Source organism: Crinia signifera, chromosome 2 (assembly GCF_055691185.1).
Source record: "Crinia signifera chromosome 2, ASM5569118v1, whole genome shotgun sequence".
Lineage (NCBI taxonomy): Eukaryota > Metazoa > Chordata > Amphibia > Anura > Myobatrachidae > Crinia > Crinia signifera.
Window position 1 is genome coordinate 265808645 of NC_139218.1, and position 26959 is coordinate 265835603.

Consider the following 26959-nt stretch of genomic DNA (forward strand, 5'->3'; position numbering starts at 1 on the left):
TGATTGGATCTTTAAACATGCTTAAATGATGAGAGAAATTTAGTATTGCTATTGTGTGGGATACATATGGATGACCAGCGGTCAGAATACAAATGCCAGCATCATGAAGGAGATAATCTTGACTTGGGTCAGATAAGTATGCTTACCCTCCCCCTAATACTTCCTTCTCGCAGACTAACCCTGCCCTCTATTGCCTAAACCCCACACCCTGCATCCCAACCAGGTAACGTACAGGGTGTGTTGATGATATACAGCATAAATAGGGTATAGCTGGTAGAAATAAATTCAGCATCAGTTCTGAAGTAGGTGTCGAAATTGTCGAGGAGACTGAAGATGAAGTAGAGGAAGGGAAGAACAGGGCAGGAGCACTGGTGAGGTAAAGAGGTAGGGTGAGGAAGGAGGGCCCTACTCATAACAGTTAACAGAGTAAAAGGAGGTGGACTAACCCTAAGCCTTCGATGCAGCTTAAACTTACCCCCTTTAGCTTAGCCCTAAGTCATTGTTCGCCTGCCCCCATGCCTAAATATAACCCCTCACTTCTCCGGCCTGACCCTAACTTGCCTCAGTTGGCATCCCAGCAGTTGGTTTTCTGGCACCAGCATCCTAATTGATGTGAAAGCACTGATCTAGCGTTGGCATTGTAACCTCTGGCATCCTGACTGCCGAGATGCTAAACGCATCCCTATTATGCACATCTTCTACCCATTTTCCACCAAAACCCCAGTTGGCATGGTACTGTAATCAGCGGTCCATCCGGTGTAGGATCCATTTCAGACCCCGGTACTTATGTATTATCTGGACTCCCATGTTAAATGCACCCCATTTTTTTCATACTCCTACTATCCAACTACGCATGGAGTTAATTTTATATAGTGTGGCGAGCGTAGCGAGCCACCGTGCCCGAAGCGTGGCGAGCGGACGCGGTCTCATAAGAAAAACGGGAGCCCAGATATTACATAAGTACCCAGACCCCTTTTCCACTGCACTTTAGCACGGGTCATCTCCGTTCACACTAATCCCGGGGCATCACTGAAAAATCCTATGGATGTAATTTAAAGATGGTCTGCCTAGATCTCCATATTCTGTCTCTCCCAGATCTCAAAAAGTCAGCCTCTCAACTGTATCAACTCTGCATCAGCTAGCTTCATCTACTCTCGGGGTCTTTGGCAGATAACCTGGATACAGACCTATTGCCCCACCTCTGCATTACCAGGTAGTTCCTGTATGAGACTTGTGATGAAATGGATTTTTTTTTTGGGGTGCAGTTTTCACCATGCCAGGACCTGAGTTGACCCGGCAATAACCAGAGGCTTTTAAGATGGTGGAAAAAGGGTATTTCAGTTTTTACTATTTGAAGACAGGCAGATCTTCCAATAGTTAAGGATGTAAATTTAGCTGGCCTTTTAGATTTTATTGATTCCCATAACTTTTTCATTTACTATATTTCTCAATAAATTGTGGAATTATACTATGCAACTGCAAGGTATTTTTTATTGTATTTTGCACATGTATAAGAACTATATAAGGATTTAAGAGTTTATAACCTATCCAACTGGAAGATATGGCAGCATATGCATTTTAAGGAAGCTGTCATAGTTATTCCGTCACCGTAATTGTCTCAGTTCCCACAAACAACGTGTTCCACCTTCAGAATCTCCAATTTCCCATGATATTCACACTGTTTAACAAAGATGCAGCTTTGTTGTATCTGGTTATTCCTAGTCTCTTCTGTGGTTTACAGTATATTCCACTTTATCATATATATGAGGAGACCGGAATTTTCATAATAGTATAACACTGTTTATTGCAAGAAAACATATTCAAATTGAAAGAAAGAGTACCATAACTATCTGGTGTCTACTGCACAGCCAGACACATGACATTTCAGCTCATAATTGCTTTTGTCAAGGTGTGCTGGACTAGTGGCCTTCTGGCTTTTATCCCCCTCCACAGTCTTTGATAGATGGGTTTGGCCGGAGGGATTGGTTTTTAGTTAATGTAAACAAAACAAAATCAAAATACATGTGGATTCACTTATTCATCATAAAAAAACTCTATAGTGGATGTATTGTGCATACCTTCCTAGGTTACTATATTGGGTACTCTTTACCTAGCACGGCGCCCACGATGTCCATCGCGGTTATCGGGGGTAAAAAATCGCGGCCATCGCATGCACTAAAAAAAACGGGTGCGACGCGATGCCCGCGATTTCCCATAGGGATCAATGTTAAAAGTGTGATTGGATGCGATTTTACTGTTCAATGCCTCAATGCCCGCGATTTTTCCATAGTAAACAATGTTAAATGGGCCACAGAGCCCTAATAGTCCCCCTGAAGTCTGAAATGGCCCCCACAATTGTTAACGCCACCCCACGATCAACGTGAACCCGAAGCGTGGCGAGCGGCGGCGGTACGCGTCCTCCGACCTTTTCATACCCCCACTATCCACGTCGGCGTGGAGTTGAGAATAGAATAGTGTGGCGAGCGCAGCGAGCCACCGAGCCCGAAGCGTGGCGAGCAGACGCGGATACCTGTGAAGCCCGCGAAGGGACGCGTTTACCTGTGAAGGTATCCGCGTCCCCTCGCGGGGCTCGCCACGCTTCGGGCTCGGTGGCTCGCTGCGCTCGCCACACTATTCTATTCTCAACTCCACGCCGACGTGGATAGTGGGGGTATGAAAAGGTCGGAGGACGCGTACCGCCGCCCCTCGCGGGCTCGCTGCGCTCGCCACGCTTCGGGTTCACGCCATTTCAAACTTCAGGGGGACTATTTGGGCTCTGTGGCCCATTTAACATTGTTTTCTATCTAAAAATCGCGGGTATTGAGGCATTGAACAGTAAAATCGCGTCCAATCACACTTTTAACATTGTTCCCTATGGGAAATCGCGGGCGTCGCACCCGGTTTTTAGTGCATTTGATGGCCGCGATGCCCGCGATGGGCGCCGTGCTAGGTAAAGAGTACCCTATATTGTCTTGACAAAATATTTATTGCTCAAGTAAGTTATAAAACTTTCATCTTCGTTTTATCGCATTTTTCATGCTGGTTCTGGATCACTTCTAGTCTTATCAACAGGAAGTAAAATCTGCTTTCTATAATCTAGCGTTTTTGCGCCTCATTTTATTGTAAGAATCATCCATAAGTGCGTCAGCGCTGTTTCTGCCTTTTTTTCTTATGCAAAATGGAAGTGTGTCCATTTATACTATAACATCCATTTATACTGTATTATTCATTCTTAATGAACCGCATCGTGGAAACTTGTGAGAGTCCTCCTCCTTCTTGTTGATCGTATTTTCATTGGCTGGAATAAATGGGTGTGTCTTAGTTTATAAGTGTACACAGGCCGGTTTTGTGTATGTATATATGTATGTATGTATATATGTATGTATATGTGTGTGTGTGTGTGTGTGTATATATATATATATATATATATATATATATATATATATATATATATATATATGAAGAAAACAAGATACCCAGCGCAAAAGTCCTCAGAAGGAAATATGTCCACAGTATCAGTCAATGTGTGCAATCTTCTTCCAAAGGATCGTACCAAGATCCGAGTAGTACACTTGCAAAAAACCAGAGAAGAGACGCAACCATGAGCATATAATTCAAGACAAATTTACTGCACAATAAGGCTCACGTACATTGAAAGTTTAAATGAATATGCTTGCCAGCCTAGTAGAAGCCTAATCTCGGTGGACCTCCTCAAATTGTGCCAAAGCACCGCCACTCAGCCGCAGACCCAGGGATCCTTGAACCAAGCCTCAGGACTTCGCCGCACACGATCGGGAGCACCGGGACCACAGGTGGAAGACAGGACGTCACTCCGTCAGCAAGAATAAGCCACGCCCAACGCGTTTCGACTACGGTCTTCGTCAGGGGGTGTGGTTAACTCAGGTCAGTATCCAGCTTTTATACCCTATTCTATCCACAGGTGAAATCATTCATCTAATTCACTAATTATCAAGAGTGCTGGCAAGCAACAACAGCAGAAATTAACATACAGATTTACAACAATACACAGCAGGCTGACACCCAGCAACAAATAGACATACATCCAAACTCATTTATATTTCATAGATTCATAAAAACATATATATGTATATATAAAAATAGAAAAATACAAAAGTAGAAAAATACAAAAATACATTATAAAAAGTTAATTAAAAATCATTAAAGGTGTATATGAAACTTGGTGCCTGATCTCAGCCTGTAACAACAAAATATACATTAGCAGCAAGAAAATATATATATACAATTATAACATGCAGTATTGCAGTCTTGGTAATACAATATAAAAGAACAAAATCTATATAGCAGCATTTGATGAAGCATAGTTACATAATTAATTTTTCTAAATTTATATCTATATACATAGATAGATTCTAGCAGCAAACATGATAGTTAGGAGAGATATATATTAATAATATGAAGATGATAAGAGAGTGATTAGAACATGGTATCAGATATTCATACATTATGTCGACACAAGGGTCGGCATCACCACTGTGAACACGATGTCCGATCATGACCTCCTATTACTGTACTTCAGACTAATAGGAGGTCATGATCGGACATCGTGTTCACAGTGGTGATGCCGACCCTTGTGTCGACATAATGTATGAATATCTGATACCATGTTCTAATCACTCTCTTATCATCTTCATATTATTAATATATATCTCTCCTAACTATCATGTTTGCTGCTAGAATCTATCTATGTATATAGATATAAATTTAGAAAAATTAATTATGTAACTATGCTTCATCAAATGCTGCTATATAGATTTTGTTCTTTTATATTGTATTACCAAGACTGCAATACTGCATGTTATAATTGTATATATATATTTTCTTGCTGCTAATGTATATTTTGTTGTTACAGGCTGAGATCAGGCACCAAGTTTCATATACACCTTTAATGATTTTTAATTAACTTTTTATAATGTATTTTTGTATTTTTCTACTTTTGTATTTTTCTATTTTTATATATACATATATATGTTTTTATGAATCTATGAAATATAAATGAGTTTGGATGTATGTCTATTTGTTGCTGGGTGTCAGCCTGCTGTGTATTGTTGTAAATCTGTATGTTAATTTCTGCTGTTGTTGCTTGCCAGCACTCTTGATAATTAGTGAATTAGATGAATGATTTCACCTGTGGATAGAATAGGGTATAAAAGCTGGATACTGACCTGAGTTAACCACACCCCCTGACGAAGACCGTAGTCGAAACGCGTTGGGCGTGGCTTATTCTTGCTGACGGAGTGACGTCCTGTCTTCCACCTGTGGTCCCGGTGCTCCCGATCGTGTGCGGCGAAGTCCTGAGGCTTGGTTCAAGGATCCCTGGGTCTGCGGCTGAGTGGCGGTGCTTTGGCACAATTCGAGGAGGTCCACCGAGATTAGGCTTCTACTAGGCTGGCAAGCATATTCATTTAAACTTTCAATGTACGTGAGCCTTATTGTGCAGTAAATTTGTCTTGAATTATATGCTCATGGTTGCGTCTCTTCTCTGGTTTTTTGCAATATATATATATATATATATATATATATATATATATATATATATATATATATATATATATATATATATATATATATATATATATATATATATATATATATATATATATATATATATATATATACACAACAATATCTCCGAAATTGCGCTTCAATAGGTATCAGGTCGCTATTTTGACACTTAGGTCCCCTACCAGTAGGAACCAAATTCTTTACCTAACCCACAATAGTGTCAGTAGCGCCCTATATATAATGTGTAACACATGTAATGTCCATTTGAATAAAAGAAAAAACGCTAGTGGCTTCGATTTCTTTCTTGGAATGATTCTCCGTTTATTTTGATCAGTACCCAACGCGTTTCGTTCCCGTTAGGAACTTCATCAGGGGTTTTTTGATCTATGAAATAACATAAATCCATATAAACATTGACATTACATAAATACAAATACACTGATAATTTTTATCATACTTAAAAAGAATTATTATTCATAAAAGATTTTTATATACATAAAAGATTTTTATATAAAAAAAGACATATTTTAGAATTCATTTAAAGAATCTTAAATGAAAATTTGATAAAAATCAATAGTATAAAATAAAAATAAAAAGTCGAACAGATTTTTAGTGGTGGAGGGAACAAGATTCTTGGGATCAGAATTAAAATTGAACACGGTTATAATTTTTGTATGAAGAAAAGTGTAGAATATATTTTTATTCTATGACACATACCTTCAATCTATTAGTGCCTTTTATAGGCCGAAAGTTTTCATATATCCTCATACAATGGTGGATTTTCTATTAATGGGTCTGTGAACAGGTAAGACCCATTTCTTAATAAAGGAGTTTTTGCTATTTCTATAATTATTACTATAAACAAACTATTTTATACACAGCATGACGTACCTTGCACTTATTCCAAAGAAAAAGGAGTAGGACTCTTCATGAGTAAGGCCTTAATTATAAAAGCAACCTCAACCCAATTTCCTAATGTGAAAGGAGATAATGGGTCTAAGTTCTATTACCACATTTTTTTACATCATTTCAGTTAGTCATAATAGATTTGAAGGTAACATACCTATTATTTTGGATGTGAAACTTTTGTGCCAGATCACATTGCAAAACAACAATATTCTAGTACTGGAATCCGTATGATGTCAAAGAAAGATTCCTAGTGCAGAAAAAGCATTTACCTATTACAGACATTCTTAGTGCAATTGAGGTCATCTCAAGGGACCAATTGTTGTTACTTACTGCTTCTATGTGTAGGTGTGTGCTCCTAGAGGTCCAGCCAGCAAGTGAAGCTCTGCTGTGCTGGAGACTCTATATATAGGGAGAGAGTGGTGACATCACTTCCTGTGTTTCTACAATTAATAATTTTTTTTTTTTTTTTTTTTTTTTTTATTATGAATATATTCTTTTTATGTGAATGGTGTATATTTAAGTGAAATAATAAAATACTATATGGGGGTGTAATGTTTAAATGTGTTTCTTACATATAGGTGTTCTATTTATATATTAATTCCTTAATAATAGATGTGAATATTCTTTGTCTGTGAAAAGTATTTATTAACTGGGTGGAGTTATACGGTATTAATGTTTTCATGTGCATGCATACAAACACATGCACACATATATATAAAAATACATACATGCATGTATGCATACATACAAGCACGCACATAATGCATAATATATTACTCTCTATTTTAGGCTCCCCAGATGACCTCAACTTTACATAGTAACTGGAATGTACTTTTAGGAACAATCTTTTTGACTTCACAATATCAAAGAAAGGCAGTAATTTCAATATTTTCATTGAGGCCCTTAGGGGTCATGGTATCTAGGGTATAGATCCAGAAAGATTCGCGCATAGTTAAAGTGCGATCTCTATCGCCTCCCCTGGGGTCCTCCTTGATATGTTCCAAAGCAGAAAATTTCAAACTGCTTATGTCAGAGTTATGTTTCACCTCAAAGTGTCTAGGGACACTATGGGTTTGGACTTTCTTTTTAATGTTTCGCAGGTGCTCTTGGATGCGGATTTTAAGGCTTCTTTTTGTTTTTCCTATATAACAGAGGTTGCAACCACATTTTATTATGTATACTATGTAACTGGAATTACAAGTTACTAGATCTTTCATCTTGAGTTCTTTTCTGTAGTTAATAGGGACCATGGAATCTAATTTTTCTATATGTTTACAACATATGCACTTATTGCAAGGATACAGTCCTTTCCGTCTGGGTAAGAATGTGTTGGAGTTCAATGTGTCTTCTTGTAAGTTGACCTCTTTCAATTTGCTTGGAGCTAGTATGCTCTTCAGGTTCTTCGCTTTCCTTAGGAAAGCGAAGAACCTGAAGAGCATACTAGCTCCAAGCAAATTGAAAGAGGTCAACTTACAAGAAGACACATTGAACTCCAACACATTCTTACCCAGACGGAAAGGACTGTATCCTTGCAATAAGTGCATATGTTGTAAACATATAGAAAAATTAGATTCCATGGTCCCTATTAACTACAGAAAAGAACTCAAGATGAAAGATCTAGTAACTTGTAATTCCAGTTACATAGTATACATAATAAAATGTGGTTGCAACCTCTGTTATATAGGAAAAACAAAAAGAAGCCTTAAAATCCGCATCCAAGAGCACCTGCGAAACATTAAAAAGAAAGTCCAAACCCATAGTGTCCCTAGACACTTTGAGGTGAAACATAACTCTGACATAAGCAGTTTGAAATTTTCTGCTTTGGAACATATCAAGGAGGACCCCAGGGGAGGCGATAGAGATCGCACTTTAACTATGCGCGAATCTTTCTGGATCTATACCCTAGATACCATGACCCCTAAGGGCCTCAATGAAAATATTGAAATTACTGCCTTTCTTTGATATTGTGAAGTCAAAAAGATTGTTCCTAAAAGTACATTCCAGTTACTATGTAAAGTTGAGGTCATCTGGGGAGCCTAAAATAGAGAGTAATATATTATGCATTATGTGCGTGCTTGTATGTATGCATACATGCATGTATGTATTTTTATATATATGTGTGCATGTGTTTGTATGCATGCACATGAAAACATTAATACCGTATAACTCCACCCAGTTAATAAATACTTTTCACAGACAAAGAATATTCACATCTATTATTAAGGAATTAATATATAAATAGAACACCTATATGTAAGAAACACATTTAAACATTACACCCCCATATAGTATTTTATTATTTCACTTAAATATACACCATTCACATAAAAAGAATATATTCATAATAAAAAAAAAAAAAAAAAAAAAAAAAAAAAATTATTAATTGTAGAAACACAGGAAGTGATGTCACCACTCTCTCCCTATATATAGAGTCTCCAGCACAGCAGAGCTTCACTTGCTGGCTGGACCTCTAGGAGCACACACCTACACATAGAAGCAGTAAGTAACAACAATTGGTCCCTTGAGATGACCTCAATTGCACTAAGAATGTCTGTAATAGGTAAATGCTTTTTCTGCACTAGGAATCTTTCTTTGACATCATACGGATTCCAGTACTAGAATATTGTTGTTTTGCAATGTGATCTGGCACAAAAGTTTCACATCCAAAATAATAGGTATGTTACCTTCAAATCTATTATGACTAACTGAAATGATGTAAAAAAATGTGGTAATAGAACTTAGACCCATTATCTCCTTTCACATTAGGAAATTGGGTTGAGGTTGCTTTTATAATTAAGGCCTTACTCATGAAGAGTCCTACTCCTTTTTCTTTGGAATAAGTGCAAGGTACGTCATGCTGTGTATAAAATAGTTTGTTTATAGTAATAATTATAGAAATAGCAAAAACTCCTTTATTAAGAAATGGGTCTTACCTGTTCACAGACCCATTAATAGAAAATCCACCATTGTATGAGGATATATGAAAACTTTCGGCCTATAAAAGGCACTAATAGATTGAAGGTATGTGTCATAGAATAAAAATATATTCTACACTTTTCTTCATACAAAAATTATAACAGTGTTCAATTTTAATTCTGATCCCAAGAATCTTGTTCCCTCCACCACTAAAAATCTGTTCGACTTTTTATTTTTATTTTATACTATTGATTTTTATCAAATTTTCATTTAAGATTCTTTAAATGAATTCTAAAATATGTCTTTTTTTATATAAAAATCTTTTATGTATATAAAAATCTTTTATGAATAATAATTCTTTTTAAGTATGATAAAAATTATCAGTGTATTTGTATTTATGTAATGTCAATGTTTATATGGATTTATGTTATTTCATAGATCAAAAAACCCCTGATGAAGTTCCTAACGGGAACGAAACGCGTTGGGCACTGATCAAAATAAACGGAGAATCATTCCAAGAAAGAAATCGAAGCCACTAGCGTTTTTTCTTTTATTCAAATGGACATTACATGTGTTACACATTATATATAGGGCGCTACTGACACTATTGTGGGTTAGTTATATATATATATATATATATATATATACAGAGACTCTAAAGAGATAAAATATCAATTAACCCTGGAACAATGGTGGTAACTGGTGCACTGTTAGGGGGGTATTCAATGTTAGGGGAACGGCTGTCGAGCAAGCTCGACAGCCGTGCCCCTGTCCCGTTCTCGGTCAGCTCGCCCGAAGCTCGGCAGTTGGGATTCAATGTCCCGGCCGCCGAGCGGCGAGAAGGGGGCGTGGCCGCGAGTTGATGACGGAAATAGACGAGCTCCGGCCGGGAGCTCGCCTATTTCCGGCTTTTCTCGGCAGAACGAGCCCGACAGCTTGTGATGTCGGGCTCGTTCTGCGGTGAAACCCTGTTCAATGCTGTCGGGGAAGGCAGCATTGAATAGGGCCCCGCAGCCATCTCCCTCGTCGGGAGATGGCTGCGGGCGCACAACAACGATTGAATACCCCCCTTAATCTTTACTAATGTGCAACCCATTTAAGTCGGGCAGTGGCTTGGTTTTCTCCTTCTCCGATACCTCATGGGTCTCAACGAAATTTGACTCAATTTTTCATAGTGATAATGAGTCATCATCTGCAAAGTAAAAAAAAAAAAAAAAATTAAACCATACAAGTGCTTGGACAAATTACTCTGCTACATATAAATACATTAAATTCCTTTTATTGGCATAAAAACATGTGCTTGTTAAAAGTGTGAACAGGTGGATCGTACTCTAGTATGATTGAAGGAGCCACAGTAGTCCAGACCTACCCTGCTATGGCTCCTAAGCAATCTGATGATTGTGCCTTGATCCTTCGATAAATTCATAAGTGATGAGTCAAAAACCATGTTAGGTCCAACACGTTTTGAGACAGCAGTCTCTAGTCCTTTTTGGATGTTAACAAGGTTTGTAAATAGTACAAAGTACACAAGAACTTTCTGGTAATAAAATGCGACCCACTTAGCCTCTCATTAAACACACCTCATTGAATTCTCATTGCAGAGGCTTCGCCAGAACACACGGTGCTGGATTTCTCCCATGGGCTACAGGCATCTGGCCCTTAAAAAGCAGATACAACTGTTTTTCTATATTTCTCAGACTGGTCCCTCCCAAGTGGCACTCTCATGTATCCGTTCACTGCCGGTTGGCCAAAGTTGGGCCAAGGGGACTAATTCATGCTTGATTATATGGCAATTTTTGTTCTCAAAATGGGCAAAACCATGCTGCACGGCAGGTGGGGCAAGTGTATTACGGGCAGAGTTAAATATGGATGAGGCGTGTTGAAACTGAAATCTAAATTACAGTGTAAAAATAAAGGGTACTTGTTTCCTAGCACGGCCACACCGATTTACATCGGGGTGGTCGTGTCGGAAAAATCGGGTCGATCGCATCGCATGCGATTTGGTCGCATGCGATGCGATCGACGCGACCGACCCGATTTTGGACCCGATTTTTTGATTGAATGAAATGTAAATCGGGTCCCTGGGACCCGATTTTACATTGGATTTCATTGTAAAATATTCCCTACACCCCCAAATTTAGCGACGTAAACCCCACCCCACGATAGATGCCAACCCGAAGCGTGGCGAGCGGCGTCGGTGCGCGTCCTCCGACCTTTTCATTCCCCTACTATCCACGTCGGCGTGGAGTTGAGAATAGAATAGTGTGGCGAGCCCGAAGCGTGGCGAGCGCAGCGTGCCCCGCGAGGGGACGCGTATACCTGTGAAGTTATACGCGTCCCCTCGCGGGGCTCGCTGCGCTCGCCACGCTTCGGGCTCGGTGGCTCGCTGCGCTTGCCACACTATTCTATTCTCAACTCCACGCCGACGTGAATAGTAGGGGAATGAAAAGGTCGGAGGACGCGCACCGCCGCCTCTCGCGGGCTCGCTGCGCTCGCCACGCTTCGGGTTGGCGTCTATCGTGGGGTGACGACGGGGACATCTATAATGTGAAATGGGTCATATCGGCCCATTTCACATTTTTCACATTTTTTTAAAGGTGAGATCGACTTAATCAAGTCCATCTCATCTTGTGCCATTATAATGGCACAAGACCGACGCGATCCTCACGATTTCAATGTTAAAAAATATTTTAACATTGAAGCCTATGGGGAAATCGGGGGCATCGCGTCGGTCGCGTCGGGACCAATGTTAATGGTCCCGACCGACGCGATGCCCCCGATATTGTACCTTTGCCGGCAAAATGGACCTGATTTCAAAGGAAATCGGGTCCATCGTGTGGATCGTGTACCTTAACTTAAAGGTACACGATCCACAAGATTGTGGCCGTGCTAGGAAACAAGTACCAAATAAAGCAGCCGGTATTTACTCTGCACTGAAACAAAATAATTCACCCAAATCTAACTCTCTGCACACGTTACATCTGCCCCACTTGCGCTGCAACATGGTTTTGTTAATTTTGAGAACAAATTTGTACTATGATCAAGTCTGACTTAGGCCCAAGATCACAGGATCTGCTCCCCACTCTTACTACACTGTCCATTGGACCATTGCAGATGCATAGCACTCCATAATAGTCTTACATACCAGTAACTAGGGAAGCCAATCCCGGGGCATTTTTTCATTCCCGGGATTGGCTTCCCTAAAAAAAATAAAAAAAAATTCCCTGCATGTTTACTTACATGGAGCCCGTTGGGTGGCTGGGCATGGTGATGTTGCCGGGTGGGTGGGGAGCCTAGAGGGGTCTTAGGGAGCAAGGAGCCGGGTGGGTAGGCGGGGTCTCCGGGAGCCAGCCAGCACGTCCAAGACAGGAGCAGGCAGGAAGCCGTGTGGGGGAGAGAGTTCACAGTGAGTCAGGTGGGTAGGCGGGGTCTCCGGGAGCCAGCCAGCACGTTCAGGACACTTCTTAGGCTGTCTGTGCGGCCTGCGCAGTGTGACCTATGACCTTGTCACGCTGCGCAGGGCCACGCTGCCGGGCCACGCAGTCTAATCCCGAGATTGGATACACCAATCCTGGGATTAGAAAATCCTGGTGTTTTGGGGGCCAAATCCCGGGATCCCGCCGATCCCGGGATTGAAAATAAGAATGTTAGTGATTTTTCTCCAGTCCTATAGGATTGTTAGGGGAGAGATTACGGGGATTTAGCTGATGCTAATATATAGAAGTCGCTGTGTCATGTCCGTAGTCGTGGCATAATACAAACCAATTTCAAGTGTTTTTGTTTTGTTGTTTTAAATTGGTTTGTATGAGTGAACTTTGGTTGCCACGTGTTATAAATTTGTTTTGCTCAAAATAAAATGTGTGTGTGTGTGTATGATATATATATATATATATATATATATAAATAGAAATGGAAGATCCGGCACTCCACTCGCATTAAGGATGCAGCTTGCTCCGGTGCCTTCCCTGAACCAATAAGGCACAACAAATAGAAGACAGGCAAGGGCGTCACTCGGAGACTTGTTTCTTGCTGAAAAGGCTTTTATTGCATGGGTGAAACCGACACCAGTGTTTCGAGCGTCATAGAAAACGTCCGTCTACGTTTCGGGGTCTCCCCCTTCGTCAGGACAGGTTAGCGGCTAACCTGTCCTGACGAAGGGGGAGACCCCGAAACGTAGACGGACGTTTTCTATGACTGAATAAACAGTCTCTTGTTTTCACCTGAGAAAGACCCTGAGTGCCCTTTGTCCTCTTCTGTATATACCAGGGGCTGCAAGGTCCCTATTGCTGGCACCGGGGCGCATTAACCATACCTTGGCTATATTTAAGACCTGAAGTGCCGGATCTACCTTCTGAATATATATATATATATATATATATATATATATATATATATATATATATATATATACGGATCTACCTTCTGAATATATATATATATATATATATATATATATATATATATATATATATATATATATATATATATACAGTCGGGCAAAAAAGTATTTAGTCAGCCACCAATTGTGCAAGTTCTCCCACTTAAAAAGATGAGAGAGGCCTGTAATTTTCATCATAGGTATACCTCAACTATGAGAGACAAAATGAGGAAAAAAAATCCAGAAAATGACATTGTCTGATTTTTAAAGAATTTATTTGCAAATTATGGTGGAAAATAAGTATTTGGTCAATAACAAAAGTTCATCTCAGTACTTTGTTATATACCCTTTGTTGGCAATGACAGAGGTCAAACGTTTTCTGTAAGTCTTCACAAGGTTTTCACAAACTGTTGCTGGTATTTTGGCCCATTCCTCCATGCAGATCTCCTCTAGAGCAGTGATGTTTTGGGGCTGTCGCTGGGCAACACGGACTTTCAACTCCCTCCAAAGATTTTCTATGGGGTTGAGATCTGGAGACTGGTTTGGCCACTCCAGGACCTTGAAATGCTTCTTACGAAGCCACTCCTTTGTTACCCGGGCAGTGTGTTTGGGATCGTTGTCATGCTGAAAGACCCAGCCACGTTTCATCTTCAATGCCCTTGCTGATGGAAGGAGGTTTTCACTCAAAATCTGACGATACATGGCCCCATTCATTCTTTCCTTTACACGGAGCAGTCGTCCTGTTCCCTTTGCAGAAAAACAGCCCCAAAGCATGATGTTTCCACCCCCATGCTTTACAGTAGGTATGGTGTTCTTTGGATGCAACTCAGCATTCTTTCTCCTCCAAACACGACGAGTAGAGTTGTTACCAAAAAGTTCTATTTTGGTTTCATCTGACCATATGACATTCTCCCAATCCTCTTCTGGATCATCCAAATGCTCTCTAGCAAACTTCAGACGGGCCTGCACATGTACTGCCTTTAGCAGGGGGACACGTCTGGCACTGCAGGATTTGAGTCCCTGGCGGCGTAGTGTGTTACTGATGGTAGCCTTTGTTACTTTGGTCCCAGCTCTCAGCAGGTCATTCACTAGGTCCCCCCGTGTGGTTCTGGGATTTTTGATCACCGTTCTTGTGATCATTTTGACCCCACGGGGTGAGATCTTGCGGGGAGCCCCAGATCGAGGGAGACTATCAGTGGTCTTGTATGCCTTCCATTTCCTAATAATTGCTCCCACAGTTGATTTCTTCACACCAAGCTGCTTACCTATTGCAGATTCAGTCTTCCCAGCCTGGTGCAGGTCTACAATTTTGTTTCTGGTGTCCTTTGACAGCTCTTTGCTCTTGGCCATAGTGGAGTTTGGAGTGTGACTGTTTGAAGTGTTTGACAGGTGTCTTTTATATAGATAAAGAGTTCAAACAGGTGTCATTAATACAGGTAACGAGTGGAGGACAGAGGAGCCTCTTACAGAAGAAGTTACAGGTCTGTGAGAGCAAGAAATCTTGCTTGTTTGTTTTTGACCAAATACTTATTTTCCACCATAATTTGCAAATAAATTCTTTAAAAATCAGACAATGTCATTTTCTGGATTTTTTTTCCTCATTTTGTCTCTCATAGTTGAGGTATACCTATGATGAAAATTACAGGCCTCTCTCATCTTTTTAAGTGGGAGAACTTGCACAATTGGTGGCTGACTAAATACTTTTTTGCCCGACTGTATATATATATATATATATATATATATATATATATATATATATATAGTGTAGCTGAGAACCCCAGGGGGTTCGAGCATTGCACGGCACTCCAGGATTTTCGTGAAAGAGGGTTACTTTTGTTGTTTTATTGTAGCAACAGTTTCGAGGCTTAGAGCCCCTTCGTCAGGCTTACAGCAGCCTGACGAAGGGGCTCTAAGCCTCGAAACTGTTGCTACAATAAAAGTAACCTTCTTTCATGGAGTGCCGTGTGATGCTCTAACCCCCTGGGGTTCTCAGCTACACTACGTCTATATATTCCTGCAAAGGCACCTAGGTACTTGAACGCTGCTTCTGGAAGTGCCGGGTCGTCACACATACATATATACATACATATATACATACATATCTACATACATAGTTTCTCATAGAATCAGGGCACTCACCAAAACAGCAGTAGATCAATGCTTTTTATTCCATCACAATAGTTGGTAGTAAGCCGACGTTTCAGACCTGTCCAGGCCCTTATTCATGGCAGTCCAACTCCCACATAAAAAATGCAACAGTTGCTTTTTTTATGTGGGAGTTTGGACTGCCATGAAAAAATCTGCTGTTTTGGTGAGTGCCCTGATTCTATGAGACACTGTGGATTTGGACCGTATACTCAAATACGAGCCTGATGGGAGCACCACCCAAAGGATTAATAGTAACCGTGAGTGCATTGGACATGAGAGAGAGAGAGAGAGAGAGAGAGAGAGAGAGAGAGAGAGAGAGAGAGAGAGAGAGAGAGAGAGAGAGAGAGAGAGAGAGAGAGAGAGAGAGAGAGAGAGAGAGAGAGAGAGAGAGAGAGATTTTGTTTATTTTGAAAAAAACGTTAATTTTATTATTGTACAGCCGGCGCTGTTACAAACATCTTTTTTTTTTATATAGGCACCAGAGTTTGTTTTCCCAGGGGAGTCAGGGCTACAAAAATTTGTGTACCCTGACACCTGCTGAGAAAAAAAATACATAAACACTCTAGCCAGCTAGCACACCGGACTGATGCTCACGGATATGAAAATATTGTAAAGTAGCTTTTAATGTAGAAGATGTATGGTTTATTGTCCATCTAACAGCTAAGATGAGCATACATTATACAGCTCTATAAATTAGATTAAAAACTTATATTTGTCTTCATTATATCCGTAAATGTTGGACCTTCATTTCATTCAATGTTCTACAGATTGGGTAAAGGTTTCGTGTGTGTGTGTGTGTGTGTGTGTATATGTGTATATGTGATTATATATATATATATATATATATGAGATAGATATCTCTCTCTCTATCTATCTATCTATCTATCTATCTATCTATCTCCACTAGGGGACTCTGTTACAATGGGGAGTAGAGTGGTGTACTGCTGGAGTCTGGACTTTTAGAAGGTAACAGGCTCCTCTGCCTCTATCACCTCCCATACCTCAGTCTTAGAAATGTAAACAGAGGAGTCTGATCCCAGAGCTTGATCTCCTATTAGGGGCCTGGCTTTTAATGGTTTATAATTATTTATAAAAGGACAGACAGATAGTGACCACTGTCTACATTCTATGTGTGAACCCATGAAGTGGGAAGAGTAGTCACCGCCTGCAGTGAGCCTCTCTAACCCAGCCACAGGTATTCCCTTACTGGGGACCTTTGGCCATAGATACACACCAGGGGACCAAGAACAAGATGAGAGCACACTTCCGCCGTGTGTTGCCTGGTCAGCATAACGCTTGAGCTGTAGGAAGTTAGCAGCAGCTGCAGGTGTTAAGGCAGTATAGCGGTGTTGCACTGCTAGTGCGCCCATAGTCTTATCAGACATGTTTGAGTTTTGGTGTTGCGGTCTTCAGCTCATGCAGTGAGTCTTTCACTGTCAGACCATCTCCTGGTCTTCTCTCATCTCTGCGGCTGGCATCCTCACAGTATGGGTGCCATTTTTAACACTCTGCTGACTTCCCTGAGTCTGTGATCTCTGCATTACCTTTACAGTTTGCAGCGCTTTCTCCACACAGCATGGGGTACCTGTGAGTTATCCCAGGATGCTTTGCATTAGTTTTGCTATGTGGCCATGCTGAAACTGATGCAAGGCATGCTGGGATGTGTAGTTCTTCAACATCTGGAGGGCCGCAATTGCCCAGCTTTGTGCTTGTGAGTGGAATGTATTTATAAAATAGTGGCTGGCAATCTGGAGTTTGGTGACTTCCGCTTCACCTGTTGCCTTCTTCACTGGTCTCTTTCCTCTCCTACCACATTATACCTGTAAGTGTGAGAGTACCTTCTATAACCATGACAGGCAGGAGAACTGCTTCAAAGGGTTCACTTGCAGGCTATGCAAAGGACCATTTATTCAGCACATAAAAGGAGTTTCTGTGTGTGAAGCATGTTATAAAGTGTCTGGGAAGTCCCTATATAGACATAGAGCACTGTTCCCGCAGGGGATCTGTTCATCTCAGTCTTGTCTGACTTAGCTGTAATACTGGATGCGTCCCACAGGGACAGAGAGACCTTACAGGCACACATTTAATGGGCTACTACGCTGACTAAGTCTGTAGATACTTACTAGGTCTATCAGTGACCCTTTATACGCAATGTCAGCTGCACTTGTCTCTGTTAGTCTTTATCTGAAGATGAAGGCTCTGGTTCAGCCACTGCTTCCTCAAATAAAGAATCAAAAGGTAGCTTTCAGGGTATTGATGCTCTCATTAAGGCTGGACACTTAATGTTTCTGATGCAGACTCTACTACACAGGCTTTGATTTTTGGTAATTCTCTAAGACCAATCAGTGTCCATTCCCACAGTAGTCCAGATTTAAATAGGAACCTCCACCACCTGCAATCACATCTGTGTCTAAAATGACTGCTTTGCCAGTCCCGGGAGAGGTCACGGTAATGGAAGCCCCTGACCGTAAACTAGAGACTACTTTAAAATCTAATTGCAAGCCTATTAGGGAAGATGGTAGACTCTATCAAGGCTCTCCCATAGAGCCGTTTCAGTTCCAGGACTTGCCAAAGGGACCTGCTTTCTCAAAGGATGGGTTTGCCTCTCCACATTTACCGAAGGGTTACACTGACTCAAGAGACGTGCCGGCTTCAAAACAAACATTGGCTGGTTGGATCTGTTCAACAATTTGTGAGGCTTACAAGGCCACCTTCAGTGGGAATCTCTGCTCATTATATGTGTTTTCCAGGTCCTTCTTATGCAGCAGCTACAGGGGTGTCTGACTAAGCAGCCACTTGTTCAGGTTCAAATACATTTGTGAAATACTACAGGTTTGACATTTCTGCTGCATCTGCCTCTAGGTTCAGATGCGCAGTTCTGCGCTCTCAATCGAGTGAGGGTATCTTTGGGATGTCCCTATTGTAAGAAGACATGTAGTTTCCCCTAGTGCAGTGGTTCCCAACCCTGGTCCTCAAGTACCCCCAATAGTGCACGTTTTGCAGGTCTCCACACAGAATCAGTTAAATAATGAGCTCCACATGTGGATCTTTTAAAATGTGCATGAATAATCTGTGCACCTGCCGGGTGACCTTAAAAATGTGCACTGTTGGGGGTACTTGAGGACCAGGGTTGGGAACCACTGCCCTAGTGGATGAAGACAAAAAGGATTTTTGTACTCACCGTTAATTCTCTCTCTCCAATTCCACAGGGGACACTGCACGCCCTCCCAGTGCTTCCCATTATGCCATGGTGTATGTATTGTGAGTGCTGGGGTTCTTTTCTGTCTTCTCTTGCTTCTTCCTGGGAGATTGCTTGGTCTCTTCTCCTCTCCGGCCAAGTTTTCGAAGACTGATGTCTGGGAGGGGATAAAGGGGGAGGAGCCTGTCACCATCTAAAATTTGTAGGTGTACATCACTCTATCCCCCATTGTAGCTAGACCTGCAGTGTCCCCTGTGGTTTCAGAGAAATGGAATTAATGGTAACTACTAAAGGTTGTTTGTAGCTCTATACATTTTATATATATATATATAATTATACTATAGAAGTTTCTCAAACAAACTGCTTTAGTGTACTTAGTGTCTAAACAAATTGTGAGTCGATCGACCAATGCACAGGTTGAATGTGTAAAATAAGTGACTTGAAGCCAAGATCACATGGTTTCTATAAACAATGTTGCCAAGGGGTTTGGTTTAAAGCTGCAGCAATTCTTCCCTAGCCAAACGAGTTTGTCAAGTTCCCCCTTCTAAACAGTAACTGCTGTAGTCCTTTGGGCATTTCATTGTGAGAGGAACTTGCGATTACACCTATGTTCAATCTGCTGCGAAGATGGGTTTTCTGTTGTCTCTCTTATTACAGACCTGTCTCTCTTTCCACAGTATGTCCTTACACAGAGGGAATTGTAGACCAATACGGTTTGAACCACCAATGTTGGACTTCCACGAACAGTAAGTAGATTCTTTTTATTTATTTATTTGCGCCTGTCTTGCATATACTTAATGTTCAAAGCACACCAAATATATATTCATGCTGTCAAATTTGTCATCAGTGAGAAATCTAGATGCTAAGTTATGGCACTAATTTGATGATTTAAATGTAACTACTTTTACTATTTTTGTTTTATGAGTCACCCTGTTTCATATTTTCATTTTCTTTATTTTACAACCTTCTTAGTGTGGATGTCAGCTGTGAAATATTAACAATTTTATGTCTGTGTTAGAATTTTGAATTCTGAAACTTGATTTGTGTGTTTTTATAATGTTGAAATTGTGAACTTGACTTTAAATTCTGTGCAAGCGTGACTGTGCAGAGCTTTACTGAGCAACCACAGAAACAGACATGCTGCTCTGCCAAACTGACAGCTTTCAGCATCTCTCCTCCCGTTCTCCCGTGTGACGGCTAGTCTTCATTGAGAATGATTAGCGCAAATATAGGTTCTGGATTTTTATGGTGTTAAAGGAATGTTGGCTACGATTTTTTTTGTCACCCTCCACATGTAAACCCAAACATGGTTTACATGTGGAGTGTAATAAATGCATGTAAACAACATTTTTAATCTAAGCAGTAGAGCAGGCACAGGATGTTTAGCTAATAACAATGAAACCATTATTGCTTGCAAAGCTAATTGTTTTTCAAACTTAGCATAGCTAAAAATGTTTGGAACCTTTCACATGTTATGCCTTTTTCTGCCATTTACCAGCTTTGTTCAGACTCAGACTCTGTGTCCTCTGCTTTGGTGGTATGCTCTAGTGCAAGGAAATGGTTTTGTGTTCTCCCAGTACCTGAAAGACCAGAATGCCATGTGTTATATAGCCCAGTATTAGAAAATCGGTAAATGCTAATGGCTCATAACACAGCAAAGTTTCCCTTGAATCCCTGTGACTTTTCCCTGCAGAAATCCTGAGTATGTGTATTTCAGGAATAGTTCAATAGTTGCTTGAGCACTGTGATCGAATAAGCAGATTTATTTTAGGCAAACTTTAAGCATGCCATATACTTTCCCTGCCATATCTGTGTGCACTTGTGTTATTTGCCTAGGTCTGGCAGGTCAACAGGATATTAGAGTATAATTACCTCTTTAAACTGTTTCACTGACTCCATGTTTTGTTCTTTGTTTTATAGAATGAGCACACCACTCTTTGTTTATGTATTGTGCTCCTGCAGTGTACTGGCTTATGTGTTGATGACAAGAAAATGACACCCTTTTAGTGGCTTTTATTCCCATTTAGCTAAGCATGTACTGTAGTTGTAGTTTTATTGCAGTCTTGTCACATTTGTATTCACCCTGTTATGGCAAAAGTTATCATCTCTGAAGTGAAAATGTTACATATTTGTACATATATAGCACTAATGTTAGAACTTTTACTTGCCCACTCTGGCTCTAAGCTTTGAAAAGTGATAAAGTGAAGAGAGAAAGTATCAGCCAATCCACTCCTAACTGTCACGTTACAGGCTGTGAGATAGATATTTTGCCTAGTGAAGGGATAAAGTAATAATGCACCAGCCAATCACCTAACTGTTAAGTTACAGACTGGCTTTGAAAAATGAAAGGAGAGGATTCTGTAGTGCGTTATCAACGGCCACTGTATCACTTCACCAAGCATAATAAATGAGCGCTTGTGTTGGTAAAATTACAGTTAGGAGCCGATTGGTCATTAATGACTTTTTATCACTTAAAAAAAAAGTTTATCTGAACCTCTGACATATGAATACATTTATTTTTATTATGCAGTATTTGGTCAAAGTATGGAATAACTAGAAGTTTGAGAATAGCTGTGTTAAATAACTTACAGCTTAGCTTCCATTGCAGTTGCACACATACTTTTACTTCAATACTTTCCCTTATTGGATATTCTGATTCGCCTTGCTCAGGCACTAAAAGCATAAACCCCAAAAAGCAGCTGTCAGGACCATGATAACAGAGGTGATCAGGAACTTCTGATCCCATGTGTTTTTATGGGATTGCGGGTACACTTTTCATTGTTTTTTATTGCTTTTTTTTTATCCTCTGAAAAATGCATCTGGGATAATTGGAAATGGTTGAATGGGGTTTTGCCATGCTTAAATGGAGGGACAATTTTTAGACAAGGTGATAAACACCTGGATTGGGGAACTAGCCGCCAATCCACATGAGTTCACTAGGCAAAATTGTGGCAGTTTTCAACAGTTTTTAAGGCATTTTTGAACACCCCCTAATATTATATACAGGGGCAGCGTTGCAGGGGCTATCCTCAGCTTTTGCTGGCGGTAGCCGATGGGCAGGCGTCACTGTGACTGTGCACATGTGCAGAGGGACTCTTGGGTCTCAGACCCAGAAGTCCAGGGACGGCATCACATTGCAAAGGACCGCTCTTATCACAAGAGCCATCCTTTGCATTACTAATCGCATATTTTACTGCATGTGCGATTAGTAAAAATGTGGTGGTCAGGGGAGAGGGGCAGAAATGGGCGGCGGATGTTAGATCATCCCGCCCTATGTCTCTCAAAGGGACATATGTATTTTCTCAAATGCTGACCACTTCCATTATCACTGCTGTACAGTTTCAGATTATGTGAACAATATTAGTTTCAGTCTGCTAACATGAAGTTTAAATTTTAGCACCAAGATTTTTCAGACATATAGACATTTCTGCAGGCCAGTTTAGACAAATTTGGGAGACAGACAATAAATAAAACATTTGTTACAGGTTAAAAATCCGAAATGCTTGGAAACAGAAGCATAAGGGATTATTCCAGATTTTGGAATATTTTTATACTCTCCTGGTCAGAGGTATCAACGGCGGTTCCAATCATGCATTGTCATGATGTCATCCGTGCAATGCTTCATTGGGACCGGGAATGATCAGGTGATGGATGTGGGATGCCTCTGAATCAGGTAAGTGAGTGCTGCGGCAAGAGAGCAATTGGGGGTCGAGCAGGCGATGTAAGGGCCGCAAGTGTGTGTGTATATATGTAGATGTATATGTATGTGTGTGTGTGTGTGTGTGTGTGTGTATATGTATATACACACACACACACACTACATACATATATATTACATACATATATATTACATACATTCCGGAAACCTACGGTTTTGGATAATTGTTATCTGGACGAGGGATACTCAACATATACTACATTCTGTACGTAATTTCTATTAGTGCAAATTAATATCTGTGTTCTTACTGGTTCCTAAATATCTGAAATTTTAATTCAATATATCATTCTCTCCTGTCTTAAGGGCTATAAGGTTTACAATGTAGTGGATAACATCAATATACAATTTTGCATCTTATTTTTGGTATTTCATGGCATTGTTAAGGCCTTCTATACATCTACAACATAGTTCCATAATTCACAAATAAACAAACAAATTAATAAACAAAATCGGTACTTATGTACTAACTGGGCTGCCGATTTTGAAATTGGTTCCATCGCATCGCATCGGACCATATCGCATGCGATGCACCCGATTTTTCCATAGGATTCAATGTTAAAATGGACTGAGTCCATTTTAACATGGAATTCAATGGGAAAAAGGGGTCCTTTTCATACCCCTACTATCCAAGTGGGCATGGAGTTGGATATAAACCTGTGGCGAGCGTAGCGAGGCGAGCGGACACAGAATACCGTCCCCTCGCGGGGCTCGCTTCGCTCGCCACGCTTCGGGCTCGGTGGCTCGCTACGCTCGCCACAGGTTTATATCCAACTCCATGCCCACTTGGATAGTAGGGGTATGAAAAGGACCCCTTTTTCTCATTGAATTCCATGTTAAAATGGACTCAGTCCATTTTAACATTGAATCCTATGGAAAAATCGGGTCATCGCATCGCATGCGATATGGTCGTATGCGATGCGATATCGCATCGCATCTGATTGTATGCTTTAAGTTAAGGCATACAATCAAAAAATCGGCAGCCCAGATAATACGTAAGTACCACAAAATCTTTATTCCCTATTCCCAACTGAAAATTTCTGGGAACAACAAATTTAATTATTATTTTTTTTTTAACCTGACCTTTCCTTCCGATGGGTAGCTGATCAAATGTTGGTATGCTAATCAGGGGAAGGTGCTTAGATGTGTTGTGGCCTTAATGTTTTGGGGTCTGTTCATCTTGTGTTACGGTTATAAATCACAATGTGTTTGGATTGATTTGCGCTTTTCTGATTGATTTCGAAGATCCTATAACTGAATTTAGATAATATTGGGCAGTCTTTGAGCGGTTGTGTTGACCATTCCTAGGCTTAATGTACAAACTGTGCTCCTGCTGAAAGTCCTGAATAAGTGAAGGAGTCCTCTGGCAGTGATCAGTTTGTAAGGCCAAGTAAACCATATGCCCTGAGACTCTTATAAAGGTATAAGGTCTATCGTATTTGCAAACAAAGTACATTTTATTCCGCATGACTAAAATTTCGAAGTGATGTAAAAAATGGTGCTGAAATATCTATTCAGATCTGACTTTTTTGTGGTAAATAGTATATTCAATGTAGGGATTTTCAAATAGCCATATGAAATGTGGTTAGACTTGTTTACACTGGACTTGAAATATGTGCTATGTAATTTGAACTATTTTAGTTTTTTTTCCCTTTTGTGGAGGTAAAGTGTAGATCTGTAGACGTCTGTCCAATGTTTGTGTCATATTAAGATGAGCAAAAAATAGTTTACAGTATTTGCACCACAAGCCAGTGTAATAGCAGGCCATTCATACATGTGCTATGCAGAGCATTAACAAGCTACATATTGGAGTATATGCAAATTGGCATCATAAAAAGGAAGAGTGTTCAGATGAAATGTGATTAACTGTAAAGTGTCTCTTAATCCCAATAACATATCCACGGCATTTCAGACCTTCAACAAAAGGACTAGCTAACATGTCAAGGATTCTCTCATTAACACTGGTTACAGTGTTGACGGGGACAATACTAGAGATCACTCGGTCATGCTGATTGAGTTAGTAGAACAGGTAAAAAGGTGGGTGGTTCCTGAAATCATTGTACTTCCTCTATTAACCTTGGTTAACTGCAAGGAAACACGTGCATTTATCAATGCTTTGCACAAAAAAGACTTCACATGGAAGGATATTGCTGCTACTAAGATAGCACCTCAATCAACTATCGGATCATCGAGAACTTTAACGAGTGAGGGTCAATAGTTTTAGAGAATGCTTCATGGTACCCAAAATCATCCAACAAGCAGCATCAGGCCCGCCTCTTAAAGTTGATTTCAGCTGTGGGATTGGGGCACCACCTGTGAAGTGCTTGCTGATGAATGGCAGCAGGCAGGTGTGTGTGCATCTGCATGCACAGTGAGGCAAAGACTTCTGGAGAATTATCTGGTGTCAAGAAGGGCTGAAAAGTGGCCACTTCACTCAAGGAAACATAAACCCAATTTGTCAATAAGGTGGCTGCCGTTTGTTCTTTTAATGGGGTTTCGCCATTAACCCTAAGCCACAGCTTTCCTTTCTGTTCACTTTTCTAATAATTTTTACATTGTGTCATGCAGGGGAGGCGCCTGACACTTTCACCTTCTTCTAATGCTAAAATGCAAATGGAACAATTTTCTTTTTGTTTTTTCTCCCTCTTGGGTGCCATGCAGAACCCTCTTCTGATAGGTGTAAGAGTACGTGCACCTCTCTATTGTCATCTGTGAAGCCCCATGTTCCACATCAGCAGGAATGCCTTGATGATGAACTGGCTCCATTGAGGGAATGTTCCAAATCGGCCAGTGTGGCTGAAAGATGGCATGTGGATAAAAGGAAGCAGAATGTGGGGCTGTAGTCACAAAAGCCTGCCTGGCATGTGATGTGTGTGGCATTCTGTATGGATGTGACACCATGTGCTGATGTGCACCTGTTGGATGCTTCAATAGTCTTAGATCACCTCCATGGTTTCTTGTATCACTATCCACCAGGTGCACAGGCGAGGATTGAAGGTACAATGTCATAGAAAACAATAAGCAATGCACTCAACTGCCATAGCCTGTATGCAGGTGCACCACGCAATACTCCGTTGCTAAAGAAAAACCATGATGAAACTCATTTAAAGCTTGCTGCACAACATTTGGATATGCCTGTCAAATACAGGGAAAATATAGTTTGGTCAGATGAGACAAAAACTGAACTCTTTGGATGCCATAATACACACATTTGTAGGAGAATTGGCAATGCACATCTCCCCCAAAACACTATACTACACTACACGGTAGATGTGCCTTAAGATCCTATCCACGATCCGATCAGATAGGATCGTGGATAGGATCTTAAGGCACATCAGATTTGCATCCTATCTTGACTATATAGTGCAGATCTGCACTATATAGACAAGGCAGCCAAGACTTTCTGGCTTCCGATACGTGAACGCGCATCGGGATCGGATCGGGATCGCAAGGGTTAAAACCCTTGTGATCTGCATCCGATTCCGATCCGATGACGACTATCGTCAACATCGGAAAGGAAATCGGACTGTGTGTACACAGCATAGGAGGTGATTACATCTTGTTGTGGAGCTGTTTTTCTGTGTACGGTACTGACCTATGTAATTTGATTTGAAGTGAGGATGAATGAAAAAATGGGAAGGGGGGGACAGGACTCTGGCTGGGCAGCAATCACCTGACTGGAATTAAATTGAAAATCTATAGAAAAAAAATGATAGATCGGAATTCATAGAAGAGACCCGCTGAACCTTCAAGATTTGAGGACTGTGTGGAAGAATGGGCCAAGATCACACCGTAGCAATGCATGCGACTACTTTCTGCATACAGGAGGCACCTTGAAGCTGTCATTACCAATGGAGAATTTTGTATTCAATGTTAAATACATTTCAGTAAGCATGTTCAATGCTTAAACCTTTAGTCATTTAACTTGATCACAAGCATCTAATTTTGACACCTATGGCTCGTTTCTTTGCATGTGTGGACTGCATGAGTTGTTGCTGACATATGATGAAAATGTCAATTCTCTATACATTGACATAGAAAATGTATTGTCTATATTCTATATTCATTTAGACACACACACACGCATATATTACCAAGTAAGAAGCGTCACTCAAGGCCTTGGTGAGATATGAAAAAGCTTTATGCGGTC

At 40.6% G+C, this 26959-nt stretch overlaps 1 protein-coding gene across 2 annotated transcripts in view; it reads left to right on the plus strand.

Moving 5' to 3' along the window:
* Positions 1-26959, plus strand: part of TMEM131 (transmembrane protein 131) — a 264088-nt gene that overhangs the window by 125831 nt on the left and 111298 nt on the right. For both annotated transcript variants that reach the window (XM_083168563.1, XM_083168562.1), the window contains exon 4: positions 19772-19840. In XM_083168563.1, the coding sequence (XP_083024689.1) occupies positions 19772-19840 (69 nt within the window). The remainder of the gene's footprint in view (positions 1-19771; positions 19841-26959) is intronic.